Consider the following 23,146-nt stretch of genomic DNA (forward strand, 5'->3'; position numbering starts at 1 on the left):
AACAACAAATCGAATCTTTTGTAAAGACAATATTTGTAGTTACGTGAGAGTCAACTTTTCTAGAGAGAGCTTATCATATAGAATATTACATATCTTCCTCTACTCCCTCTATTCTTACTTATACGAGACATTTTTCCTCACCTAACTGAAAGTACAAGCGTAGAGAATATTCTTTGGAATATTCCTTTAAAAATATCCTACCACTAAACTAGCCGTTTGGGCTGATCTGAGTGCTCGACCTCGACCTTAACCTAATATTTTTTCTACGTTGGTTTCGACCTCAAGTAGCTTTAAGGTTGGAGAATGAAAAAAATCTTAGTAGAAATTTTTATTTTTATTTTGTAGGTCTTATACGGACAGAATATAATTTAGAGTTGAAAACCCAAATCAAATATAACATATACATAGTGAAAATGGGGTTTTAACATATTTGACCAGGCGATCAAAAATATTTATAATCACTAGCCAATATATAGAAAAATAATACATTGATTGTATATATAATTTATATATTATATATATCATTAATTAATATATGAAAATATATAAAAGAGAGAAATAGTTACTTGAAAAAGTAAATGAACAAAACTAAAGCCAAAGAGGGCTCTCTCCCATTTTCCCCTTACTTTGGTTCCATCACCACCACTCACTCCTCTCTTTCTCTCTCTTGAGTGGAGCCGAGAAAACGATGTCGTATAGCACCTGAAACAAGAACAACAAAAAACCAAATCAAACCCACCACCCCCATTTCCCCTTCTGCTGTGAATTGTGGTAAAGTTCTTATCTTTGTATTTTTTGTGCTTGTTGTGAAGTAAAGATTCAAACCCAGAAGGGAAAAAATGAGCTTAGATCCAGTGGTGTCATCTCAAGGAAATCTTGATGAGCAAATTGCTCAGCTCATGCAGTGCAAACCCTTATCTGAACAAGAGGTAAAAATTTCACCTTTTACCCATTTGAATTTTTGTTGTTGCTGTTTTTGTTAATGGGTTTTGCTTTTCTTAATGAATTTTGGAAGATATTTGGATCTGGGTTTGATTATTCTCTGTGTTTTTTGTATGTCTTCTTATTCATTTCCTGATTTGTTTGTTGATCCGAGAATCTGAGGGGTATCCCCCCCCCCTCTCTTCCCCTTTTGGAACTTTTGGGTGTGATGAGGAAATTATATGAATCAGATTGTTTTGTTCTTCAGAATTGATAAATGGGTAATTTTCAACATTTGAAATTATTTCAGTTCCCTATTTTTTTCTGTTGGTAATTTCCGTACTTGAGTATTTTCTGTCTTCTTGAGCCGAGGGACTTTCGGAAACAGCCTCTCTACTCCTCGGGATAGGGTAAGGTCTCCGTACATCCTACCCTTACCAAACTACGCTAGTGGGATTTTACTGGGTAGTTGTTGTTGTTGTTTCCATACTGAGTATAGTTTTATAAAAGAAAATGCTTGGTGAAGTTTGTAATTTCGCTTTAAAAATTGAACCTTTTTTATGAATGATTGATTAATTTCAGTTGTGTAATGGTTTTCCATACAAACTATAGCTGTAAAGCAGTGAAATATTCCAAGACAATGTATTTTTGTTACTAGAGCTTCAATGTGTTCCCCCCCCCCCCCCCCACAAATTCAAGTGGAAAACTTGGTTTGATCTTCTTGTTATTTTCCCTTAAAGCTACAATTTGTTTTCGACATGCAAATGGTTCATTTCATCAGGTTACTTTTTCTTCATATTTGTCTTGATTCTCCTTTCTTCAGGCAATCCAAGATCCTAATGATAACTTGCCGAAGTCTAACTGTGTTTAAGCTTAAATACTTGAATGTGTTTCTTAATCAGCAAGTGATTCATGTTATTTCTTCAAGAACTTGTAATCTTGCCCTAGTAATTGTCTTTCCCATCTTTACGTTTCTCTATTCCTGTGAGCTGATAGATTGGCGTGCCCAGTGGTTAATCGTGCCAAAAGATAGTTGTCTAAATAGAAGTTTGTAGCATCACTTTGGCTCTTTTGCTAAACTTGATTTTAAAACTTATATTTGGGATAGCCCGATGAACATTCTTCAAAATCGAACTTGTTACGCTTTTGAGCTTACAACATTCGAGCATATGTCTATGGCTGCTCTTGTCATGGTGATGCAGATAATGAGGTATCTCTTGGAATTGGGGCAGGCTTGTTGCATCTAGTCTTTTCTTAATTTGCCTTTCTTATAAGGCTTCTCGCTATGTAAAAAAAAAGGTGTTACATTTATTAACCTGCCGGGTTTTTTACTTCTATTTTATTTTAATGTCACTAGGTAAGAGGATTATGCGGGAAAGCAAAGGAGATCTTAATGAATGAAAGCAATGTGCAGGTACTGTACTTTTAAAGATTGCCTTTTCTCTTTTTCTTTGGGACTGTTTGTTTTCCTTTTTGGAAGGGGAGGAAGGGACTTGCTCAGGACTTAAAATTCCTCTTTTTGTTTTGAATTAAGACGTCCTCACCGATTATGCTTGTTAATCACTTTGTTTTCAAGTTTCACACGGTAACAAAGATGGTCGTGATCTGTCTATGCAGGGATATTTGTGTTTGTTTTATCTTTTGAGAAGGAATTTGTGTTTGTTTTCTTTCTTTACCAAAATTTGTTTATTTTCTCTCACATCATTGCAATGGGAGGTGTAAAACTTTATAAACATAGGTGTATGAGAGATGCAAAGAGAGGTGTATTCTAATAAAATTTTGTTATTTTCTCTAGATTGTTGAAGCTTTGGGTCCACAAGCATGTAACTGAGGCTTCAGCTTACCCTAATATGCATAACACAGTACCTAATCTGATTTATATATCTGACACAAGATCATACTGATTCATTGTATGAGAGACTGAACTTAAAAACAAATTATTCTCTTATCAAGTTGAGAACTCTCAGGCTTTCAGGTTTAACATTTGTGTCTTATTAGAAAGATTTAGAAAGTGCATGATTATTTCATTTGTAATATTGAATGGTTTTAACTTTCCCTGTTGCAGCCAGTGAAAAGCCCTGTGACTATATGTGGTGATATTCACGGGCAATTCCATGATCTTGCTGAGCTTTTCCGTATTGGTGGGAAGGTACCTGCGCTTTTTTTCCTTTCAGGTTTTTGTTCAATGGGACTAGCCACTAGGTTTATGCTTTGCCAAGAACAACTGTCTTTTAATTTTCATTTCCTCTTTTGGTGGCTATGGCCGATGAACATTTGAAAACATGTTGGTTATTTGGTTGGAAAAGATTCGCTCTGTGTGTGCGCGCGCCCGTGCGCTGAAGGAGGAAGGGGAAATTGTTATCGATATGGTTTCTAGAGATACACAAGGGTGCATATATTGTTATCTAACTATTGAAGTATATATTTGTTACTGTAATCAATTTCTCTCTCTGAGGATGGGCCTGTAATTTAGCTCCTTCACATAAGCCGAGGCCTAAACAAAACCATATACAAGGGAAGGATCAAGGGCGTAATATCCTTAGAAATCATATGAGATGGCTGGTCAGTTGATTAACAAGCTCTTAGAGGTTGTTGATTTTTTATGGCTAATGAGCTATAAAATGCTAGGTTATAAAGTGGAAAACGAACAATTGGGGTTCTATGAATTATTCTAGCGATTTTCTTGATAAGTTTTAGCTTCTTTTTCTTTTAGGTAAATTTGTATGCCTATACTTTAATGAAGGTGACGGCAGTCAAATTTGTTTTTCTAACATGTCCTATTTTTTCTTTTATTTGCAGTGTCCTGACACTAACTATCTATTTATGGGAGATTATGTAGATCGTGGATACTATTCTGTTGAAACAGTAACGGTGAGATTTTTTAGCTCTTGCACCTCCAAATGCAGTTAGAGGGGATTTATTACTTCTTCATGGATAGAAGTAGGAGGATTTTGTTGTGCGCCAATATCTCAATTGTTTAGGGCAAAGCAGTGTCGTGCTTACTTTGCTAGTGATGGTGTCATTTTGAATATTAACTTGTTCGTTTTTGCAGCTTTTGGTAGCTCTCAAAGTTCGGTATCCTCAGCGGATTACAATTTTGAGGGGAAATCATGAGAGCCGTCAGGTATATATAATTATGTTAGGATTTCTTCCTTTACATTTTGCGTCAAATGGATCCCTTTTCTAAGTGAGTTGCATTAAAAATAGTTGTTCATTCTGTTTCTGTTATGGATTGAGGCTTGCTTCAGGTTTAGATTTTGAGATCTGATTGTTTGTTTTCTTCTTGCAGATTACTCAGGTTTATGGGTTTTATGATGAATGTTTACGAAAGTGAGTCCTCCTATTTTATACATTTTCTTGGTTGCATTGTCTCATAACTTTATTGTTTCGCGGGTGGAGTGGTGTAACTGATAGACTGCATTTGCCCTTTACAGATATGGTAATGCTAATGTGTGGAAGACTTTCACAGATCTATTTGACTATTTCCCGCTCACAGCTTTGGTTAGTATGATTTCCTCAATTAGTTATGTTGTTGATTTCATAGACGATTATTATCTATTACTTTACTTTTATGTCTCTTCGTGTTTCTTTCTCTCTTTAATATGTATTTAGCTGCTGCTGCTACTTAAATATTGGGCTATGGAAATTCAAAGACTTAATATTGTTATGGAATTATGTTGGGATGGCCTTGAAATTGAACGCCAATTCGTTGTGTTCTAAATTGCATTAAGCATCCCATACCTTGCTTTTATGTATTTCTTTCTCAAGGAGGGGCACATGTTTCTGATGAAGAAAAACTAGCTTTGCCAAATAAGCTAGGTTGTTGACTATTCCTGAATTTTGTGGAATGAAGTGATATTACATTTTCCTCCTTCTCCTCCCTACCTTTTTGAGCCGGGGGTCTATTGGAAACAACCTCTCTACCTTCACTAGGTAGGGATAAGGTCTGCGTACTAGACCCCACATGTGAGAATATACTGGGTATATTGTTGTTGTTGGTGTTGTTGAAGTGATATTACATTTTCTCAAGGCATTAATGTTCTTTTAGAAAGCTCTTAGTGCTTTGGCAATATGTTGGGCAGCTGAGTGAGCTGTTTTTGTACATTATATGTAGATTGTATGGAGGCCTTATTTAGGAGCACATTTGCAAGGTTCAAAATAACATTTGGAGCTCATTCTAATTTTTAAAGTGCTATGCGACCTAAATTACTCACATTTGATGCATTTCAACATGGTTTTGCTTGTATGAGGCGAAACTACCTCAGAGAAGCTTTTTCCCAAATGTGAATTTTGCATTTAGCACTCTGAGAATGTTGAGATATTTTACCGAGCGAATAGCAGATAAATTGAACATTATCAAAATGTAAATTTGTACGCATTTTGATTGCCAAATAGAATAGTAAGCTTGTGCATGACATATTCATCAATCCTTTTTTGATGGAGACGTGTTGCTAATTGGCATGTAATTAACTATTCAAAGAGCTCTTTTCTGTCCTTCCCCCTCTCTCTCCCCATCTGGTGGAGAGGTCATGTGAGGAACAAAGCTTACTAATTTATTTTTGGCCATGTTTTGACTTAAGTTGAACTAACTAGCACTCCACCGACATGCCAAATATTTGCTTGTTTAATGGATGTAGGTTTTCTCTCTGTATCATTTCAGGAGGAAAGATATGCTTCTTGTGCAGTCTCATGTTTTTACCTTAAACTTGATGTTTTCCGAAGTTCGCGTGGTCTTGAAATTGTAATGACAGGTTTTCTGCAATCTTTATAGGTTGAATCCGAAATTTTTTGCCTCCATGGTGGTTTGTCTCCATCTATTGAAACTCTTGATAATATTCGCAATTTTGACCGAGTCCAAGAAGTTCCACATGAGGGGGCCATGTGTGATCTTTTGTGGTCTGATCCTGATGATCGATGCGGCTGGGGTATTTCACCCAGGGGTGCTGGATATACATTTGGCCAAGTAGCTTACCTACTCCGCATCACTTCAATTTTTTCTGATGTATCTAGTGGTTCTTATTTGTTCGTATGAGCTAATGAAGCTGTGAGATATCGTGTTTTTGTGTTCTAACAGGATATATCTGAGCAGTTTAACCACACCAACAACTTAAAACTAATTGCGAGAGCACACCAACTGGTTATGGAGGGATTCAATTGGGCACATGTAATTAATCCTATATACTTCATATATACTTTATGTGCAAATTTGATACAAGAGAGACTGATTTAATCAATTTCTTGTTACAGGATCAAAAAGTGGTTACCATATTTAGTGCCCCTAATTATTGCTACCGCTGTGGGAATATGGCATCCATCTTGGAAGTTGACGACTGCAATGGCCATACATTCATTCAGGTTTCTCTCTCTTACGAACCACTATTTTCCAAGATGGCAGACAATTAGTTGTGCAAATTATATGCTCTAGCTTGATAACTGTTACACCCTCCGTTTCATTTTATATGGCTGTACTTGACTAGATTTTTTTTTGAGACGTACCAAAAGTAGTCCTTAGAACTTGTTGTCTTAAACATGCTATGACATTTTTATGGCTATAAAGAGCATGTCATTAATTGTAAATAGAAAGTTTAAAGTTGGAGAGTTTTCAAATATACAACAACAACAAACAACAACCACCCAGTATAATCCCACCACTGGGGTCTGGGAAGGGTAGTGTGCACGCAGACCTTACCCCTACCTTGGGGTAGAGAGGATGTTTCCGATAGACCCTCGGCTTCCTCCCTCCAAGAACTCCCCACCTTGATTTTGGGGTGACTCGAACTCACAACCTCTTGGTTGGAAGTGGAGGGCTCTCCCTACTAGAGCAACCCACTAGAGTTTTCAAATATAGAGATTACTGTTCTTGTTGTTTATTCCTTTTTGCAGTTTGAACCAGCTCCTAGGAGAGGGGAACCAGATGTAACCCGAAGAACGCCAGATTACTTCTTATGATCAAGCTGCATAAACATGGTGATTTTATTGCAGCAGTTCTTGCTAAACTGGCTTATATGCTGTGAGCTTCCTATGAGTTCTATAGTTGTTACTGCTATAGTATCACGATACTGCGATTGCATGAAGTATGTACATCGGGCAGGTGACGTGTTCTTCCTCTCAGAGTTCTCCTGAAACCTCATGGAAATGCAGTGAAGTGACAGTTAAACCGATAACGGAGTCCCTACTGCATGTATCATTTCCAACAAACAATGTTCAACCTTTTTTCTTTTCCTTACATATTTTTTTGGTTACTAGTAGAAAGGACCATCATTTCCTTCGTCGATATTTTTGTCCCCTCTGTAGAAAGACGATATCTCTCGTGTGAGCTCTGTAGAGGCAAGATATTATTTTTACCTTATAATGGGTGCTTGAGTAATGTATTTTCTTTCACCTTGCTTAGTTTGCACTCTATTTAATTTGATCTGTTTTATTTTTTTGAACTATTAAGTCATAAATGATTCAATTATCGGGATGGAAAGAATTGCTTAATTGGTACATAACAACAAGAGCAACAATAAACTCAGTGTATTTTCATAAGTGAGGTCCGGGGAGAGTGGGATATACACATCCTCCTTACTCTTATACTGAAAAGGTAGAGATGCTATTTCTGAAAGATCGTTGGGGCGACAGGTAGTGACAACATAAGATAAATAAAAAAAAAGAAAAAAGAGAAAATGCAAGAGTGATTCTCCCGTATCGCTTAAAGGCTAGACCAGAAGAAAATAACTCTCTGACGTTCTTCTCTCTCTTTGACTTTACGATATTATTGTAACAAAAGCTAGTGATTGGGTGATGGTAGTTGCGACTAAGAGTTGAATTTAAGATTGTCGAATTTAATCGTTTTGTCTATGTGAATCTTGCCTAATATCTTCTAAAATAACAATAACATACCCAATGTAGTCTCACAAGTAGGGTCTGGAGAGCAGGGGCGGATTCAATTCAATAGGTGGGGACTCCCGTGAACCCAGTAGCTTTTGTCTACAACCTGTATTTGTATTGAAAAATTCATTAAATGTATAAAAATATTTAGCTTGGAATCCAGTCTGTTCATTCAGTTAGTATTGTATCAACTCAAAATTTTTGTAGGAACCATAAACCTAAAATCCTGGATCTGCCTTTGTTGGGGAGGGTAGAGTGTACACAATCCTTAGCCCTACCTTTAAGATGACAAAGAGGCGGTTCCGGTAGACCCTCGGCTTGATATTTTCTATAACATAATAAATAAAAGACTCTTTTGTTTGCATGTGTCTATAACTTGATTTAATCATAGAATTCAAGACAAATTTGGAGTTTCTTCAAGCAGAGAATGGCATTTCCTTCTATATTAATACAATACAATAATTCTCTTTACACCTTACAACTTTCTGTATTTTGTCTATTGAATGGCCAAACTTGGCACAGATAAAGCTCTAGCATATGAAACAGGTAAAGTTACCAACTTTTTGGCCCTCCCAACATAAGCTCTCTTTGTTAAGTTATCATAATCATTTTCCTCTATTGCATCCAAAATTTTCCTGTACAAAATTAAGGATGACCAAACCTGCACCCAAGAAAACATATAACAAACTGATCAAGACTTAGTAAAAACAGGACATCATAAGTGTTGTTTTTTTAGGTTTAGGTACACACTATCCTCGAGTTGAATTAGGCTTTGCATGGTTGTTGTCCGCTCGTGTCATGAGAACAAGAGGGACATAAAGATAGGATCTTTTCGACCACTAACTATATTATATAGCCAATTAGATTCCCACCACCAACTAGGTGTATACGTTTTGCATTCAGTTCTAGCTATTTCGACCTTCTAATCAATCTGAACAACGTAACAAATGGAATATCCTTATGTTTCCTGTTTGGGACATAAAACTTAAGTAATAACTTCCATGAACGTTTGAATTGAATCAAATTAGTTTAACTTTTCATGAAGATAATTTGGTCATAGTAATGGTGTCTGTGAAACAAAAGTGTTTTTAACCTGTATGATACTTTTGAGTGACTGAATCATATCTAGAGTTGGTATGGATGCAAAATTTTGACCATTTCACTTTAGTTCACATAGTGTAGGAAGGTTATGTCCATATTGTAAGAGCATATGAAATGATATGTGAATCAGAAAACCACAACTGCACCCAAGAGCTTGGTCTAGGAGTCACTGAAGTGGGTGAAAACTACGAGAAATCAGGGTTCAAATTCCAGTGGTGACAAAAGTCATTAGGTGATTTCCTCCCGTCTAACTAAGCTTGGCGAGCAGAGATAAGAGTTACTTGGTACCTGTGCTGGTGGTAGACCTTTATCACAAACACGCACTCACACACAAGGATGAAAAATGAAGTTAAACCTTTACTTTATTTTCACAACTTTCTGTGTGTGGGTTTTTCATATACATGAATCTTGATTAGCCTTTACCTATCCTGAATTGAATACTTAATACTGTAATTTTTTGAAAGTGAACTTACAGGCCAACGGCTAGCTTTGTTAAGATGAGAAGCACCCTCCTCAGCCAAGTTGAAGTAGAATCTTGCCCTACTGATCTGTTCCTTCATGAATTCCCTCCATTGATTAGTGACTTTCCTCGAGAACACGTCTTCGTCACATAATCCATACTGTGCTAGTTCATCTTGTGGCAGATAAACTCTTCCTCTCAATGCACTAAAACAGACCAAGAGCAAAAATGGTTAAATAATCTAAAATGGGAAGTTGGAATTATAGTATCATTGAACTAAATGTGAACTTACTCTTCTCCAACATCTCTGAGAATGTTAGTTAGTTGATTCCCTATGCCCAAATGAAGTGCTGAATTATATACAGATTGAGCTGAAACTGGAGATTCTGGTGCAATTCCCATTACTGGTACACTCATTAGTCCCACTGTTCCAGCCACACAGTAGCAGTACATATATAGTTCCTGGAAATTTGCATATCGGCTTTTCCTCGTATCCATTCTCATTCCCTCTATCATGTCCTTGAATGGCTACATATCATAAACGCGAAAATTTGTATCAACATACTAAAAAGATCAGTTTTTTTTTTTTTGAAAAAGACCAAAGGCGATATTGAAAATTTTGGTACCTTGATATCTAAGGGGAAGTTGGAAATGGTATCAGTTAAAGCAGAATCAAGAATATCATAAGGTCTGCAGTTGAAAATGTCTTCTAATCTTTCTTCCCATCCATCAAGAACAGTGTTGTTCATGTAATCGGCATTAGGTCCATCGACAAGTTCATCTGTCCTTCTGCACCATACTTGAAAAACCACAAAAACAATTTTAAGTTCAACTTTCATGATACAGATCAAATACTGCAACAGCGGCAAATCCAGTGTAATTCCACAAGTGGGGTCTGGGTAGGGTAGTACACAGATCTTACCCCCACCTTGAGGTTCCGATAGACCCTCGGCGCACGAAAGACAAGAAAAAAATAATAGCACTAAGCACTAACAACAAAATAGTAAGAAATCGGAACGAAAAGAACAACAGGTAGTACTAACCAAACAATAATAGAATACAGGACTAACACTAATACTCTCGACTACCTACTAGCCGTCTACTTTGATTCTCGACCTCCACACCTTCCTATCAAGGCCTAGTAATTTGCTTAAAACTTGAGATCATTGTATTACTATAGCTTACCATAGATAGCCCATATTGCTTTTTGTCTCTCTGGAGTCATCAGTTTAGTTCCTGCAACATGATCAAATTGAACATTAGTCATATACAACAACAAAACCTAGTGAAATCCCACAAGTGGGGTCTAGGGAGGGTGGTGCATATGCAAACCTTACCCCTACCTTATGAAGGTAGAGAGGCTGTTTCTGGTAGACCCTCAACTCAAGAACAGAAAAGGGAGCAATAAACAAACAATAGCATCAACAAAGTAATAGGACATTAGTCATATAGCCATCAAAAAGAAAACTTTGAAATGTGAAACTTAATAGCACATTAGCAATTATAGCAAAATTTGAAGCCATAAATTGTACAAGAAAGAGATATCTATCACATATAACTTGATATCATACTATTTGTCACATGTCAATCTTGAAAAGAAGGGATCAAGAAATGAACCTAAGTAAAAAGTTTTAGCACATTCTGCACAAATTTTTCTGCATAATTCATAAGCTTCATCAAGAAACATAGGATCAAAACTTGGCTTTCTATAACAATCATTTGTAACATGTGTTTGCCTCCACACAACTTCGCGAACGCGTTGATGAGTGTGAGCAATTCCTTGTACTGATAATTCATGGATTTTACTTTGTCCCTTCTTCTTAGGTGCAACTGTAAGAACTTCAGCTCTTATAGGTAATTTTCCTCTGCATTTTTTAGATGAAAATCTTCTATTTCCTGCTCTAAGGCAAGAATTGGCTGAATAAGGAAGTATTGTTGGACACATCTTCTGTTTTACAAACTACAGAAGATGTAGGAAATGAGAGTCTTTGCCTAAAGAATAGTTGTGGAGATAATTTATAACAATGAACTAACAAATATCTCTTAGTTATTAGGAGTTTAATTAAGTATAGTTTAGAATAGTTTGGCACAAATATCTCTCACTTATTAAGAATTTAATTAAGTATTGTTTAGAATATGTTGGCTGCAAAGTTCTATAGTCACACCTCTGTATAACAGCCTCCCTGTATAACAACTGTTCACTATGAAAGCCAAACTTTTTCGGAACTAATTTTCATGTTATATTATAATATATGTTCTCTATAACAACACTTCGCTATAACATCCAAAAATATTTTGAAGAAACGAGGCTGTTATAGAGAGGTTTGACTGTATAATTACAATGAAAAAAGACTATTTATGAGCTTATTTTGTACTTTTAAAAAAACACAAAGGTGGTTACAGCTTTATCATTTCCTCCATGCTTTTTTAATATTCGATTTAACTTAGTAACACAGTCAGTGCGGATTCATATACCCAACCCCAACTTGTTTGGAATTAAGGCGTAGTCGATCCCAACTTGTTTAGGACATGGCATAGTCGACCCCAACTTGTTTGGGACTGAGACATAGTTGTTGTTGTTTATATCGACAGTGTGTAAGTTGTAACGTGCTTTGTTTTCCAGGTATGTAATTTCACCTTTTCTGGACAGTTATATATTGTTGTCTTTTAGGTGACTGAATAGTGTGAAATTTTTTTACGTCGACAATATATATTAATTATACTCTTTTAATATTTAATTCAGAATGCTTAATATACAATAAGAAATGCTATTGGAGAGCTCCATGTTACTCAAGATTCCCATATGGATTGTTCTCTTATGCCATGATCATTGTTCTTTTGTCTCTTAGTCAAAATCAGGAGTGAATTTCTAGTGAGATTTACCAAATAGCTGGACCACTAAGCTTTGGTTTAAAAAATTATGTACTTTTTTTTTTTCTTGTAATACAGAAACTAGTGCTTACTTTTCTAAATAGGTATTATATTGTGTATATATTTTTATTATTTGTTATCATTATTTTTTGGTAATATATGAGAAAAGAATTCAAGAACTATGATCAAGTTATACATTTTCCAAATTTACTCTACACTTTTAACACATTAAAACTTGTTACACCATCTATATTCTTGTTGCAATTATGGTAGAGGAAACAATGCAATAAAATCCACATCTCTTCTTAATTATTGGGTTAGCAATAAAATATTTATATATATATTTAATAAATCTTTTAATACAAATATAAAGTTTAAGCAAAAGAAGGGGAGCCTTCGCGTAACTGGTAAAGTTGTTGCTGTGTGACCAGGAGGTCACGGGTTCGAGCCGTGGAAATAACCTCTTGCAGAAATGCAGGGTAAGGTTCGAGCTTAGTGCACCGGACTACTCTTTTATTATAAAGTTTAAGCAAAAGTTATTAGGTTCATTTGAACCCGTACTTAATACTCTAGGTCTGCCGAGTTAGATACACAATATTGTTATTTGTTGGTATTAGAGGCATAATGCTTATTGCCGAAATGCTGTTTTGTCTTTTAACACATAAAATGTTAAAAATTTGTTGGAAGAATCGTCCATGGAGCAAAATAGAATTGAGGATCTTGGCTACATGTGATACCTCTAAGAGAAGCTTTCAGAGTTTGGTTCTTTTCTGGCAATATATGAACAAATAACAATAGAGGGAATTTTGTATGAATAAGAAGAGTATATACATTGGAATAATGCGATGTGGGAGTAACTTAAATCCATTTTGAATGAGGTCCACATCAATTTATAAGTTATTTTTTTTCACTTATCTCGTTGAGTTCTTTTTTCATTGTTGTTTACCTCGAATGTGTCGATACCCTAATGAAATTATCAAACTTAATTTCAAACGAGCTTAAGTTTTGTGAATTGATAGTGTATCAACTTTCTATACGGCCAGATAAAATTGATTTACAATTATACACGACTAGTCATATCAAACTTGATATGATAATGTAAAAAAAAAAAGAGCGAGAATCTTCACGACTCAAAGTTTTCAAACCTTCAACTTATTGATTATAGATTTTTTTTAAGTCATTGCTCCACTCAAGATAATCGATAGTGTCCTACTTACTCTTCGTGTGATTCGAACCTTCAACTTGTCGATTGGATAGTGTCCTACATCAATAGACGACCAATGACATTCTTAGTCTAACTCCTAACTGGCTAGTCTCACTCTATTGTGCTGTAGAAATATTCACAACTTTCCCCTAACCTACAACCTTAATGCTCGACCTCCATAATCCCCTGTCAAGGGCCATGTCCTCAGTAATCCTAAGTCTCGCCATGTCCTGTCTGATCACCTCTCCCAAATACTTCTTAGGTCGCCCTCTACCTCTCCGCGTGCCCACCACAGCCAGTCGCTCACACCTCATCACCGGTGCATCAGTGCTCCTCCTCTGAATGTGCCCGAACCATCTGAGTCTTACTTCCCGCATCTTGTCCTCCATGGGGGCCACGCCCACCTTCTCGCGAATATCTTCATTCCTAATCTTATCCATCCTTGTATGCCCGCACATCCACCTCAACATCCTCATCTCTGCTACTTTCATCTTCTGTATGTGTGAGTTCTTTACTGGCCAACATTCAGTTCCATATAACATGGCAGGCCTAACCACTGCTCTATAAAACTTACCTTTTAGTAACGCTGGCACTTTCTTGTCACACAAGACTCCCGACGCTAACCTCCACTTCATCCACCCCACCCTATACGGTGTGTGACATCCTCGTCCATTTCCCCGGTCCCCTGGATAACCGATCCAAGGTACTTGAAACTACCCCTCTTGGGAATGACTTGAGAGTCAAGCCTCACTTCAACTCCCGCTTCCGTCGGCTCAACTCGAAATTTGCACTCGAGGTATTCCGTCTTTGTCCTGCTCAACTTGAAACCTTTAGACTCAAGAGCATGTCTCCAAATCTCTAGCCTCTCGTTGACGCCGCCTCGTGTCTCGTCAATTAGAATAATGTCATCAGCAAATAGCATGCACCATGGCACCTCCCCTTGGATATCATGAGTCAGTGCATCCATCACCAGGGCAAATAGGAATGGGCTGAGCGCAGACCCTTGGTGCAACCCTGTAATAACTGGAAAGTGTTCAGAGTCGCCTCCTACTGTCCTAACCCGAGTCTTAGCTCCAGCATACATGTCTTTAATCACCCTAATATAGTCAACCGGGACCCCTTTATCCTCTAAGCAGCTCCATAAGACCTCCCTAGGAACCCTATCGTACGCTTTCTCCAGATCAATAAACACCATGTGGAGATCCTTCTTCCTATCCCTGTACTGTTCCACCATCCTCCTAATAAGGTGGATAGCTTCTGTGGTAGATCGCCCCGGCATGAACCCGAACTGGTTGTCTGAAATAGACACCGTCCTTCGCACTCTCATTTCTACCACTCTCTCCCAAACTTTCATGGTATGACTTAGTAATTTGATGCCCCTATAGTTGTTACAGCTCTGGACATCACCTTTGTTCTTATACAACGGGACCATTGTACTCCACCTCCACTCTTCAGGCATCCTATTAGTCTTGAATATAACACTAAACAATGCAGTAAGCTATTCCAAGCCTGCTCTACCCACACACCTCCACAGTTCAACCGGAATTTCGTCTGGCCCGGTAGCTCTGCCCCCTCTCATCTTACGCATTGCCTCCATGACTTCGTCGATCTCAATGTCCCTACAATTACTTAATTCATGGTGACTGTCGACATTCCTCAATTCCCCAAGTATAGTATCCTGATCCCCTTCTTCGCTTAGAAGTTTATGAAAGTAGGTCTGCCACCTCCTCTTAATCTGGTCATCTCCCATCAAAACTTTGCCGTCATCATCTTTTATGCACCTCACTTGGTCCAGATCCCGAGTTGTCCTCTCTCTCGCCTTAGCGAGTCGAAATAACTTCTTCTCCCCACCTTTGTTCCTTAGTTCCTCATACAGATAAGCATAAGCTGTCGTCTTAGCCTCCGTCACTGTCATCTTTGCCTCCTTCCTAGCTACCTTATACCTTTGACTGTTCTCTCTCTTCTCCTCCTCGTCAGTGCTCCCTACTAACCGCAGGTAAGCTGCCTTCTTTTCTTCCACTTTACCTTGGACAACTGCATTCCACCACCAATCTCTTTTGTGGCCACCATTGCGGCCCGTAGATATCCCTAACACCTCTCTCGTCGCCTTTCTTATACAGTCCGCCGTCGTCGACCATATTGTGTTTGCGTCCCCACTACTTCTCCAAGCTCCCATTGCCGATAACCTTCCTTCTAACTCCTTAGCTTTATCCTTAGTTAAGGCGCCCCACCTAATCCTGGGGCGTCCTTGTACTGACCTCTTCTTCCTCCTTATCCTAATACAAATGTCCATCACCAAAAGCCTATGCTGCGTTGAGAGAGTCTCCCCGGGGATAACCTTGCAGTCCTCGCACAACCTTGTGTCGCATCTTCTGAGGAGGAGATAGTCAATCTGAGTCTTCGCTACCGAACTTTGGTAAGTAACCAAATGTTCATCCCGCTTCGTAAAACTCGAGTTCGCAATGACTAGATCGAAAGCCTTGGCAAAGTCCAACAGCGAAATGCCCCCTCCGTTCCGCTCCCCGAAACCAAAGCCGCCATGCACCTCAGTGTACCCACCTACAGATGACCCAATATGGCCATTGAAATCTCCTCCTATGAATAACCTCTCAGAAGGCGGTATACTACGAACAATCTCATCCAACCCCTCCCAAAAACGCCTCTTAATATCCTCATCCAAGCCTGCTTGCGGTGCGTACGCGCTAACAACATTTAAAGTACCCTCACCCACCACCAACTTAATAGTCATTAGTCTATCATTCACCCGCCTGACCTCTACCACGGACTCTCTTAGATGGCTATCTACCAGGATACCCACTCCATTCTTACCCCTCAGGACACCAGAGTACCACAACTTATACCCATCCACGTTTTTCGCCCTCGATCCGACCCACCTAGTCTCCTGGACACACGCTATATTAATCTTCCTCTTCTGCAGGATTTTCGCCAACTCTATGGATTTACTCGTTAGTGAACCTATGTTCCATGACCCGATTCTCAACCTATAGGCTCCCTTGCCCCCTCTACCTCCCCTGCTACCTGACCCACCCCCTGATATGTGTTTCACAAGAAAACATATATGTATTATATGTGTGTAATTATGTATAATCAATGTATATGACTAGAAAAAGTAAACAATAAATATAATCGGCTATCTGTCTATTCCAAGAAATATTGCAATTTTTTGTGTAGGGAAAAAAGTTTTTTCGGAAAAAATTACTCTAATAAATCAAATTAACAGAAGGAACAAATACTTTTTGTTATATGATACTTGGATTTTACAATAGAAGATCATACAAAAACTGGCACATTTACTATATCAAAAGGCTGTAAGATATATTAATAAAAAAAAGTGCTGTAAGATATAGGTAAAGAAGTCTACATATCAGTGAACTGAAGAAGAAATAAATTTCTCCATTTCAATTTAGATGAGTTAGTTTGACTCGGTACGAAATTTAAGAAAAAAAAAAAGAATACTTTTGAAACTTGTGGTCTTAAAAATTTAAGGGGTAAAAGCTTTATGGAGTCATGCCATTTGTGTGGTTATATAAGCTTCTCATTAAGGGTAAAATGAAGAGTTTAAAGTTGAATTATTTTCAAATTTAGAAATGTGTCATTTATTTTGAAACGGACTAAAAAAGAAAGTATGTTATCTAATTTGAAACGGAGGGAGTAATACTTAGGCTTCAGCTAACTGAGAATTTTCAGTAGTTAAGTAATAGATTAACCTAATAGCATACATTGGCTATATTATAAATAAAGTTGATAATCTGCAACAACATGATCCGCTGTAGCACTGGTTAATTCCTTCTTTATTTGAAAGAATCCGGGTTCGAACCCCGGCAGCGGAAATAGTTTATGGTGTCTTTTTCCTTCTTGTTTTATGAAAAATTAAAGACAAAATTCCTTTTTGGGAGGGGAGGAAGGGCCTTGCTGAGGACTTAAAATTCCTCCTTTTGTTTTGAATTAAGATCTCCCCACCGAATTATACTTGTTAATCACTTTGTTTTCAAGTTTCACACGGTAACAAAGATGGTCCTGATCTGTCTTTGCCGTCAGAGGCGGACCCAAGATTTTAACGCAACGAGTCTGCTCAGCTAGTACCTCCTAAAGGTTTTTAGTGTTTAGGATATCAACTGATTTAAATTAATTATTTTTAAGGTATATACATGAAAATATATAATATTTCTATCGAATTTTTATGGGGTCCGGTGAACCTTCAAGGTTACACATAGGTCCGAGGTCTGCAGGGATATTTGTGTTTGTTTTATCTTTTGAGAAGGAATTTGAAGTTTTCTTTCACATCATTGCAATGAGAGGTGTAAAAAATTCAGAGGTGGACACACACCTTAACAAAGGGGTCACCGGCACCCGGTAACTTCCACAAAAAATCCATATATACATACAAATGTCTTTAAGAAATAGTCAAATATTAGCCTAGGCCCCATATCAATCTCTATGAGCAGTGATAAATTTATATTGAATATCATGATGCCCCTGGGATTACTGAATCCTGAGTCCGCCTCTGTCATTGGGTGCTCTTACCTCATAACACTGTTTCCTAGCATCATGTTGCTTAAATTATAGTCCACATGACATATGATTACTTGTTTATATAAAAATTTTGAAGTGCTAGTATACAACAAAGCGTTTGTAGTCCAACGGTTAGGATAATTGCCTTCCAAGCAATAGACCTGGGTTCGACTCCCGGCAGACGCATACCTATTTTCCTTTTGCACTTTTATTATGCTCCCTCTCTTTAAAAAAAAAATGAACCTATTACCATTTAGGGAGAAACGATTTTTTTTTTTCTCAAGGCGGGAAGGTTTTACGTAGTCCTCGAATTTGAAAAATTTATTTGCATGAACCAAATAGAATCCCACTAGTGGGATCGGGAAAGCTGAAACAATAACACTAGCCTAAATGAGTGAATGAAAGACCATGTCTGCACCTAGTTAGCCAAATATGAATACTTGGATTCTATACATTTCTGTGTCTGTTACTGTGTATTAGCTATATATATTACATGAATGTAAAGAGTACAAAGGATGAAGTGTCATTTGTTTTCTCTTAAACCTGCTATATATGGGTCAGAATGCAGCCAACAACACAGACATATTTAGGGGTCGTTTGGTTTAAATACAGGTTATGCTGGGATAAACTATGTTGGGGTTAATTATTCTGATATTATTTTTATTCACTGTTTGGTTATTGTGAAGGGCTCGAGAAGAGGTAGAGGGCGGCCTAAGAAGTATTGAGGGAGGTGATTAGGCACGATATGACGATGTTTCAGATTTCCGAGGACATGACACTTGATAGGAACATGTGGAGGTCGAGTATTAGGGTTGTAGGCTAGGAGGTAGTTGAGTATTGTCTTATGTCATAACTTTGGGAGACTAGTTTGGTAAGGATACTATTTTGCTTTTGCTTTGTATCATTCCTCGTGATTTCATGTTGTTCTTATTTTTCATATATATATATATATATATATATATATATATATATATATATATATATTTCTTTCATATTATTTCTGTGGTGTTACTAATATTGTCTTCTTTTGTCCTTTTGTTTTCTTGAGCCGAGTGTCTTTCGGAAACAGCCTCTCTACTCCTTCGGGGTTGAGGTAAGGTCTGCATACACACTACCCACCCCAGACCCAACTAGGGGGATTTCATTGGGTTGTTGTTGTTGTTGGTATGTTGTATTAAAAATAACAATTGCATAATTTCTAAGAAGAAGATATAAGTTATCCCGACACTAATTATCCCACCCCCTACAAGGTATAAGTTATCCCGATACTAATTTTAATCCCGGAATAACTTATCCCAGGTTTGCTAATCAAATAAAGTATTAAGGTGATATCAAATTTTTTTCTCAACAGTATTTCTACTTATATCTCGTACCAAACGGCCCCTTAGGAGTTGTTTTATGTAGAAGCAAGTCAAAATCGTGAAGACGGATCCAAAATCATAACTATATAAGGGCGAAAACAAATGAATCATTTTTACCTTAATCTAGTGTGTATTTGTATATATATAAAAAAGTAGGCTCGGTTGTTTCCATGCACGTAAATAAAATTAACTATTCTCATGTCATTTATATGATTGGATAGAGGAAATACCTTCTTCTCTTACTTATAAAATAAAATAAAAAACATTTGCAAAAGCTACTAGATTATAATCAACTACTTATCTATGTACCATTAAAGAGCGTGGTGCAGTGGATGAAATTGCTCCTTCCTTAACCATGTGGGAAACCAAAAATATAATTAACTAATTAGCTAAAACCGAACAACGTGTAAGAAAATATAAAAAACTTTACCTTTTCTCTTTCAAAAAGGATATAACGAGTATAGGTAGCCCTTAGGTATTTTTATAGGACTTGAGATACATCAAAGATAAAGAATGAAGAATTTGGAACATTCAATATCCAAGAGCTGAAGGAACATATACTTTTTAAAATAATACAAAACTGAGGATTTTACTATTTCAGAGTCTCAAACGGCAAGTGAGATAACATCCAAACATGAAAAGTCACTTAACAACAACAATAACAACAACAATAACAATCCAGTGGAATCCCAAAAATGGAGTTTGGGTAGGATCGTATGTACGCAGATCTTACCCCTACCTTGTGAAGGCAGGGAGGCAACAAACTCATAGCGTGCACACACACACAACACACCAAGTAAAATCCCACTAGTGGGGTCTGGGGAGGGTAAAGTGCATGCAGACCTTATCCCTACCCCGGAAGGGTAGAGAGGCTGTTTCCGGGAGACCCTCGGGTCAATAGAAGAGACAATAATATCAGAAAAGAAGCAAAAGAATAGGTCCGTAACAACAAAAGAAATCAGAAAAATAATAACAGTGTCGTAAGTGACAGCAAATAAGTGGAAGGGCAATAACACTGGCAACAAACTCATAGGATTTTCCAAATTATTGACAAAGTACAAATCTTTGTTATTGTTGGATGCATATACAACTGTAGACAGATCATACCTAAAGTAAACAATTACTGATTCTATAAATCTGAGGTCTGTTGTGTTGGTCAAAATCTGATCACCTCGACCAGGTTGACCACGACCCCATTTTTGCAACCGGCTAGTAGAAGTCGATAGAGTCAACTTCATTTCTTCTCTAAGACATCCGACACATTGAAGAGAGCGACGCCTAGCCACGACCAGAAAGCTCCACTGACCCAGACACGCCAAGTCACAGCAGGGGTAAGAGGGTTTCGACTATATATATAGGCCCAGGGAAGCTCACAAGGGGGAGGGGGGATTTTCTGACAGAAGAGAGATAAGAAAAAAGCTCCATTCTTATATCCCGAAAGAGAAAAACAATTGTAATTCTTCTCCCTCATCTACGGATGAAAAAGGCAGTGCATAATCTTAATAAGATCTTTGACATTCCATTCATCTTATGCGCAATCATTATTACTCATTCTTTCGATCTGGTATCAATTAAGTTTGACGACAATTTATCCCTTCATCTTTGATTGATTTGTTCAAAAGAATTTAGCGTCTTTTGAGTCAAACATAACTTTGTATTAGCTATGTACTCATGTGCAAGGAATACTGAAGAGTACAGTATCATTTGTTTTCTCTTAAACCTGTTATGGGTCGGAATGCAGCCAAGAACACAGATACCTTGGACAACAGAAAGCCGATAGTCCCAAGCATCATATCTTACGGTGTCAGCACACTGGAAATGTCTCCGAGGGCATATTTTGCTGCAACTGTAGTAACTGCAAGAGCCAGTACTATGTTTGTCACTGAGCCTTTGAATCCTTTACTGGTTTGATCAAGAGTTTCTGTCCTGTTAATTGAAGTCAAGTCTGAAGATGGTATAACATCAACGGACCTTTGCACGAGTAGTAGATATAGAAATCCTCCGATACTACCTGTTAAGATGGCGATTGCGGACTTTTCTCCAGCTAAGAATGCAATAGACGAACCAGCAACAGTAAGGATTGCATCATAAAGCAATAAAGATAACTTCAAATCTGCATATTCCTTCATGGTGTTTTCATTTGATATCTTCTGAGTGCTAAGGGAAGATGATGGCAAAGTTTTCTCATTTAACGATACAATGTTGTCCTGGGAAAACTCAGTAACTGAATATGGTCTAAACTCCATCATGGAACTATCGCTTTTCTCACCGAGCAAGACATCCTCGATATCAAAGTCATACTGGACAGCAGTACAGTCGGATAAATTCTTCTCATTTCCTACTGACTCAGAATTTAGACTATTGGGCTTCAGTTTATTAATTTCTTTTTGATGATTAAGATATGCATAATGGTAATCAAACAAACAGTGAGCACCTTGACAAATTCATTTTCTCATTCAGCTGCTAAAATTATGACCTTAGTCCGGGTCCAATTGACAGAGATACTGGGAACTAAGCACTCACTAAGTGTATCACTAGTATATGCCGAAGTCTGAATCCCCATACCACCAATCTCCTTTCAAACTTGTCATTCCTCTTTTTATATAGGCAAATGATGTAATCATTTAATGCAGAATATTTGCGTAAACTTGATGAACCTTACTGTTGAGTAATCCAGATTCTAACTGGTTCGAGATAAGATCAAACATAGTGTGAAGTGTAAACTGAGGTGACTGTCAAATGCAGTTTGGTGTATATCGAAACACCAAATGTACTTTCCAGAGAAATATTATGTAACAGTTTGATCCCGAAGGCTTTTCTGGACAAAAAGATCACACCTCAATCCTTAAAAGAACTTGAGTGTTGGAAAGTTTAAAAAGAGAAAACAAAAACAAAGTGAGAAACGTATTTAGTTTCGGGTTTTTAATACACGTGTGGGTTGTTGCTGTTTAGTTTGTTTACAAACTTTTGGGTTTGTTCTATAGAGTTGTTAAGTTTTTCTTCAAAGTTTTCTGGGCCTTGAATCTGGGTCGAATTGCTGATGTTGGTTTGTTGTTGCGTTGCTGTGTATTTACACTACTGCTGCTTCTACTGATCTTCATCTTCTTTCCTTGCTTTCCAAATATCAGGTACACAAACTGATACACTGGTTCATCTTGTAAGCCACTCGAAGCATGAATACAAAAATGAGAAATATTTGAAGTTGTAGTTTAATGTAGTCTTTTTTTTTCTTTTACTGTCTGTATGTAGAATATTCTATGCGCTGCCCATTGTCACACCTCCTTTCTCCGCCCCCGCGAGGGGTGAAGGAGTTTTTTCCAATTAAAGGACAATCGAAACGGGATTTATTTATTTATTTGAGTCGGCACTTGGGAGATTTAGGGTGTGTGGAGAAGATCAGAACTCTGTGACTGTGTAGAATGGACATTCATCTATCAAACAAAGCAGGACTACTTGTTTGCAGCTTGACTTTGTATAAGGAATTCGATGTTTACAATTTTGAATGATTGAGATTGTTCTCCAGCGACCAATAAGGAATTCGATGTTTACAATTTTGAATGATTGAGAATGTTCTCCAGCGACCAATGTTGGGAATAAACCCCTTATCAAAATAATATTCACGGTAATAAAGCGGAATAATCATGTAGCACCGAGATACGGTAATTAACAAGAATAAAAGAGTAACAATGACACACCAAGATTTTTACGTGGAAAACCCTTCTGAATAAGGGAAAAAATCACGACCCCGAGAGGAGCAACTGATATCACTATAGTAAGGAATTTTACACTTTGTAGGTCGGAGATAAATACTCCAAAGACCACTAC

At 37.5% G+C, this 23,146-nt stretch overlaps 2 protein-coding genes and 1 non-coding gene across 3 annotated transcripts; 2 read left to right on the plus strand and 1 right to left on the minus strand.

Annotated features, from left to right (window-relative positions):
- Window positions 1-581: 581 nt before the first annotated feature.
- LOC107824041 (serine/threonine-protein phosphatase PP2A catalytic subunit-like) lies at window positions 582-7,311 on the plus strand. The gene is made up of 11 exons (XM_016650762.2): window positions 582-929; window positions 2,279-2,335; window positions 2,987-3,070; window positions 3,721-3,792; window positions 3,974-4,045; window positions 4,211-4,251; window positions 4,356-4,422; window positions 5,693-5,884; window positions 5,996-6,085; window positions 6,169-6,276; window positions 6,805-7,311. The coding sequence occupies exons 1-11, from the start codon at window positions 840-842 to the stop codon at window positions 6,868-6,870; spliced, it is 939 nt and encodes a 312-aa protein (XP_016506248.1). The 5' UTR covers window positions 582-839; the 3' UTR covers window positions 6,871-7,311.
- An 884-nt stretch (window positions 7,312-8,195) lies between these two features.
- Window positions 8,196-11,375, minus strand: LOC107824030 (phytoene synthase 2, chloroplastic-like). The gene is made up of 6 exons (XM_016650756.2): window positions 10,970-11,375; window positions 10,538-10,588; window positions 9,979-10,151; window positions 9,645-9,880; window positions 9,366-9,558; window positions 8,196-8,452 (listed from the first exon to the last, which is right to left on the minus strand). Exons 1-6 carry the CDS (start codon window positions 11,295-11,297, stop codon window positions 8,288-8,290), a joined length of 1,146 nt encoding a protein of 381 aa, XP_016506242.1. The 5' UTR covers window positions 11,298-11,375; the 3' UTR covers window positions 8,196-8,287.
- A 6,699-nt stretch (window positions 11,376-18,074) lies between these two features.
- TRNAG-UCC (transfer RNA glycine (anticodon UCC)) lies at window positions 18,075-18,146 on the plus strand. The gene has a single exon. It is a non-coding gene; the product is annotated as a tRNA-Gly (tRNA).
- Window positions 18,147-23,146: the final 5,000 nt, after the last annotated feature.

The sequence above is a fragment of the Nicotiana tabacum genome, chromosome 18 (assembly GCF_000715075.1).
Source record: "Nicotiana tabacum cultivar K326 chromosome 18, ASM71507v2, whole genome shotgun sequence".
NCBI lineage: Eukaryota > Viridiplantae > Streptophyta > Magnoliopsida > Solanales > Solanaceae > Nicotiana > Nicotiana tabacum.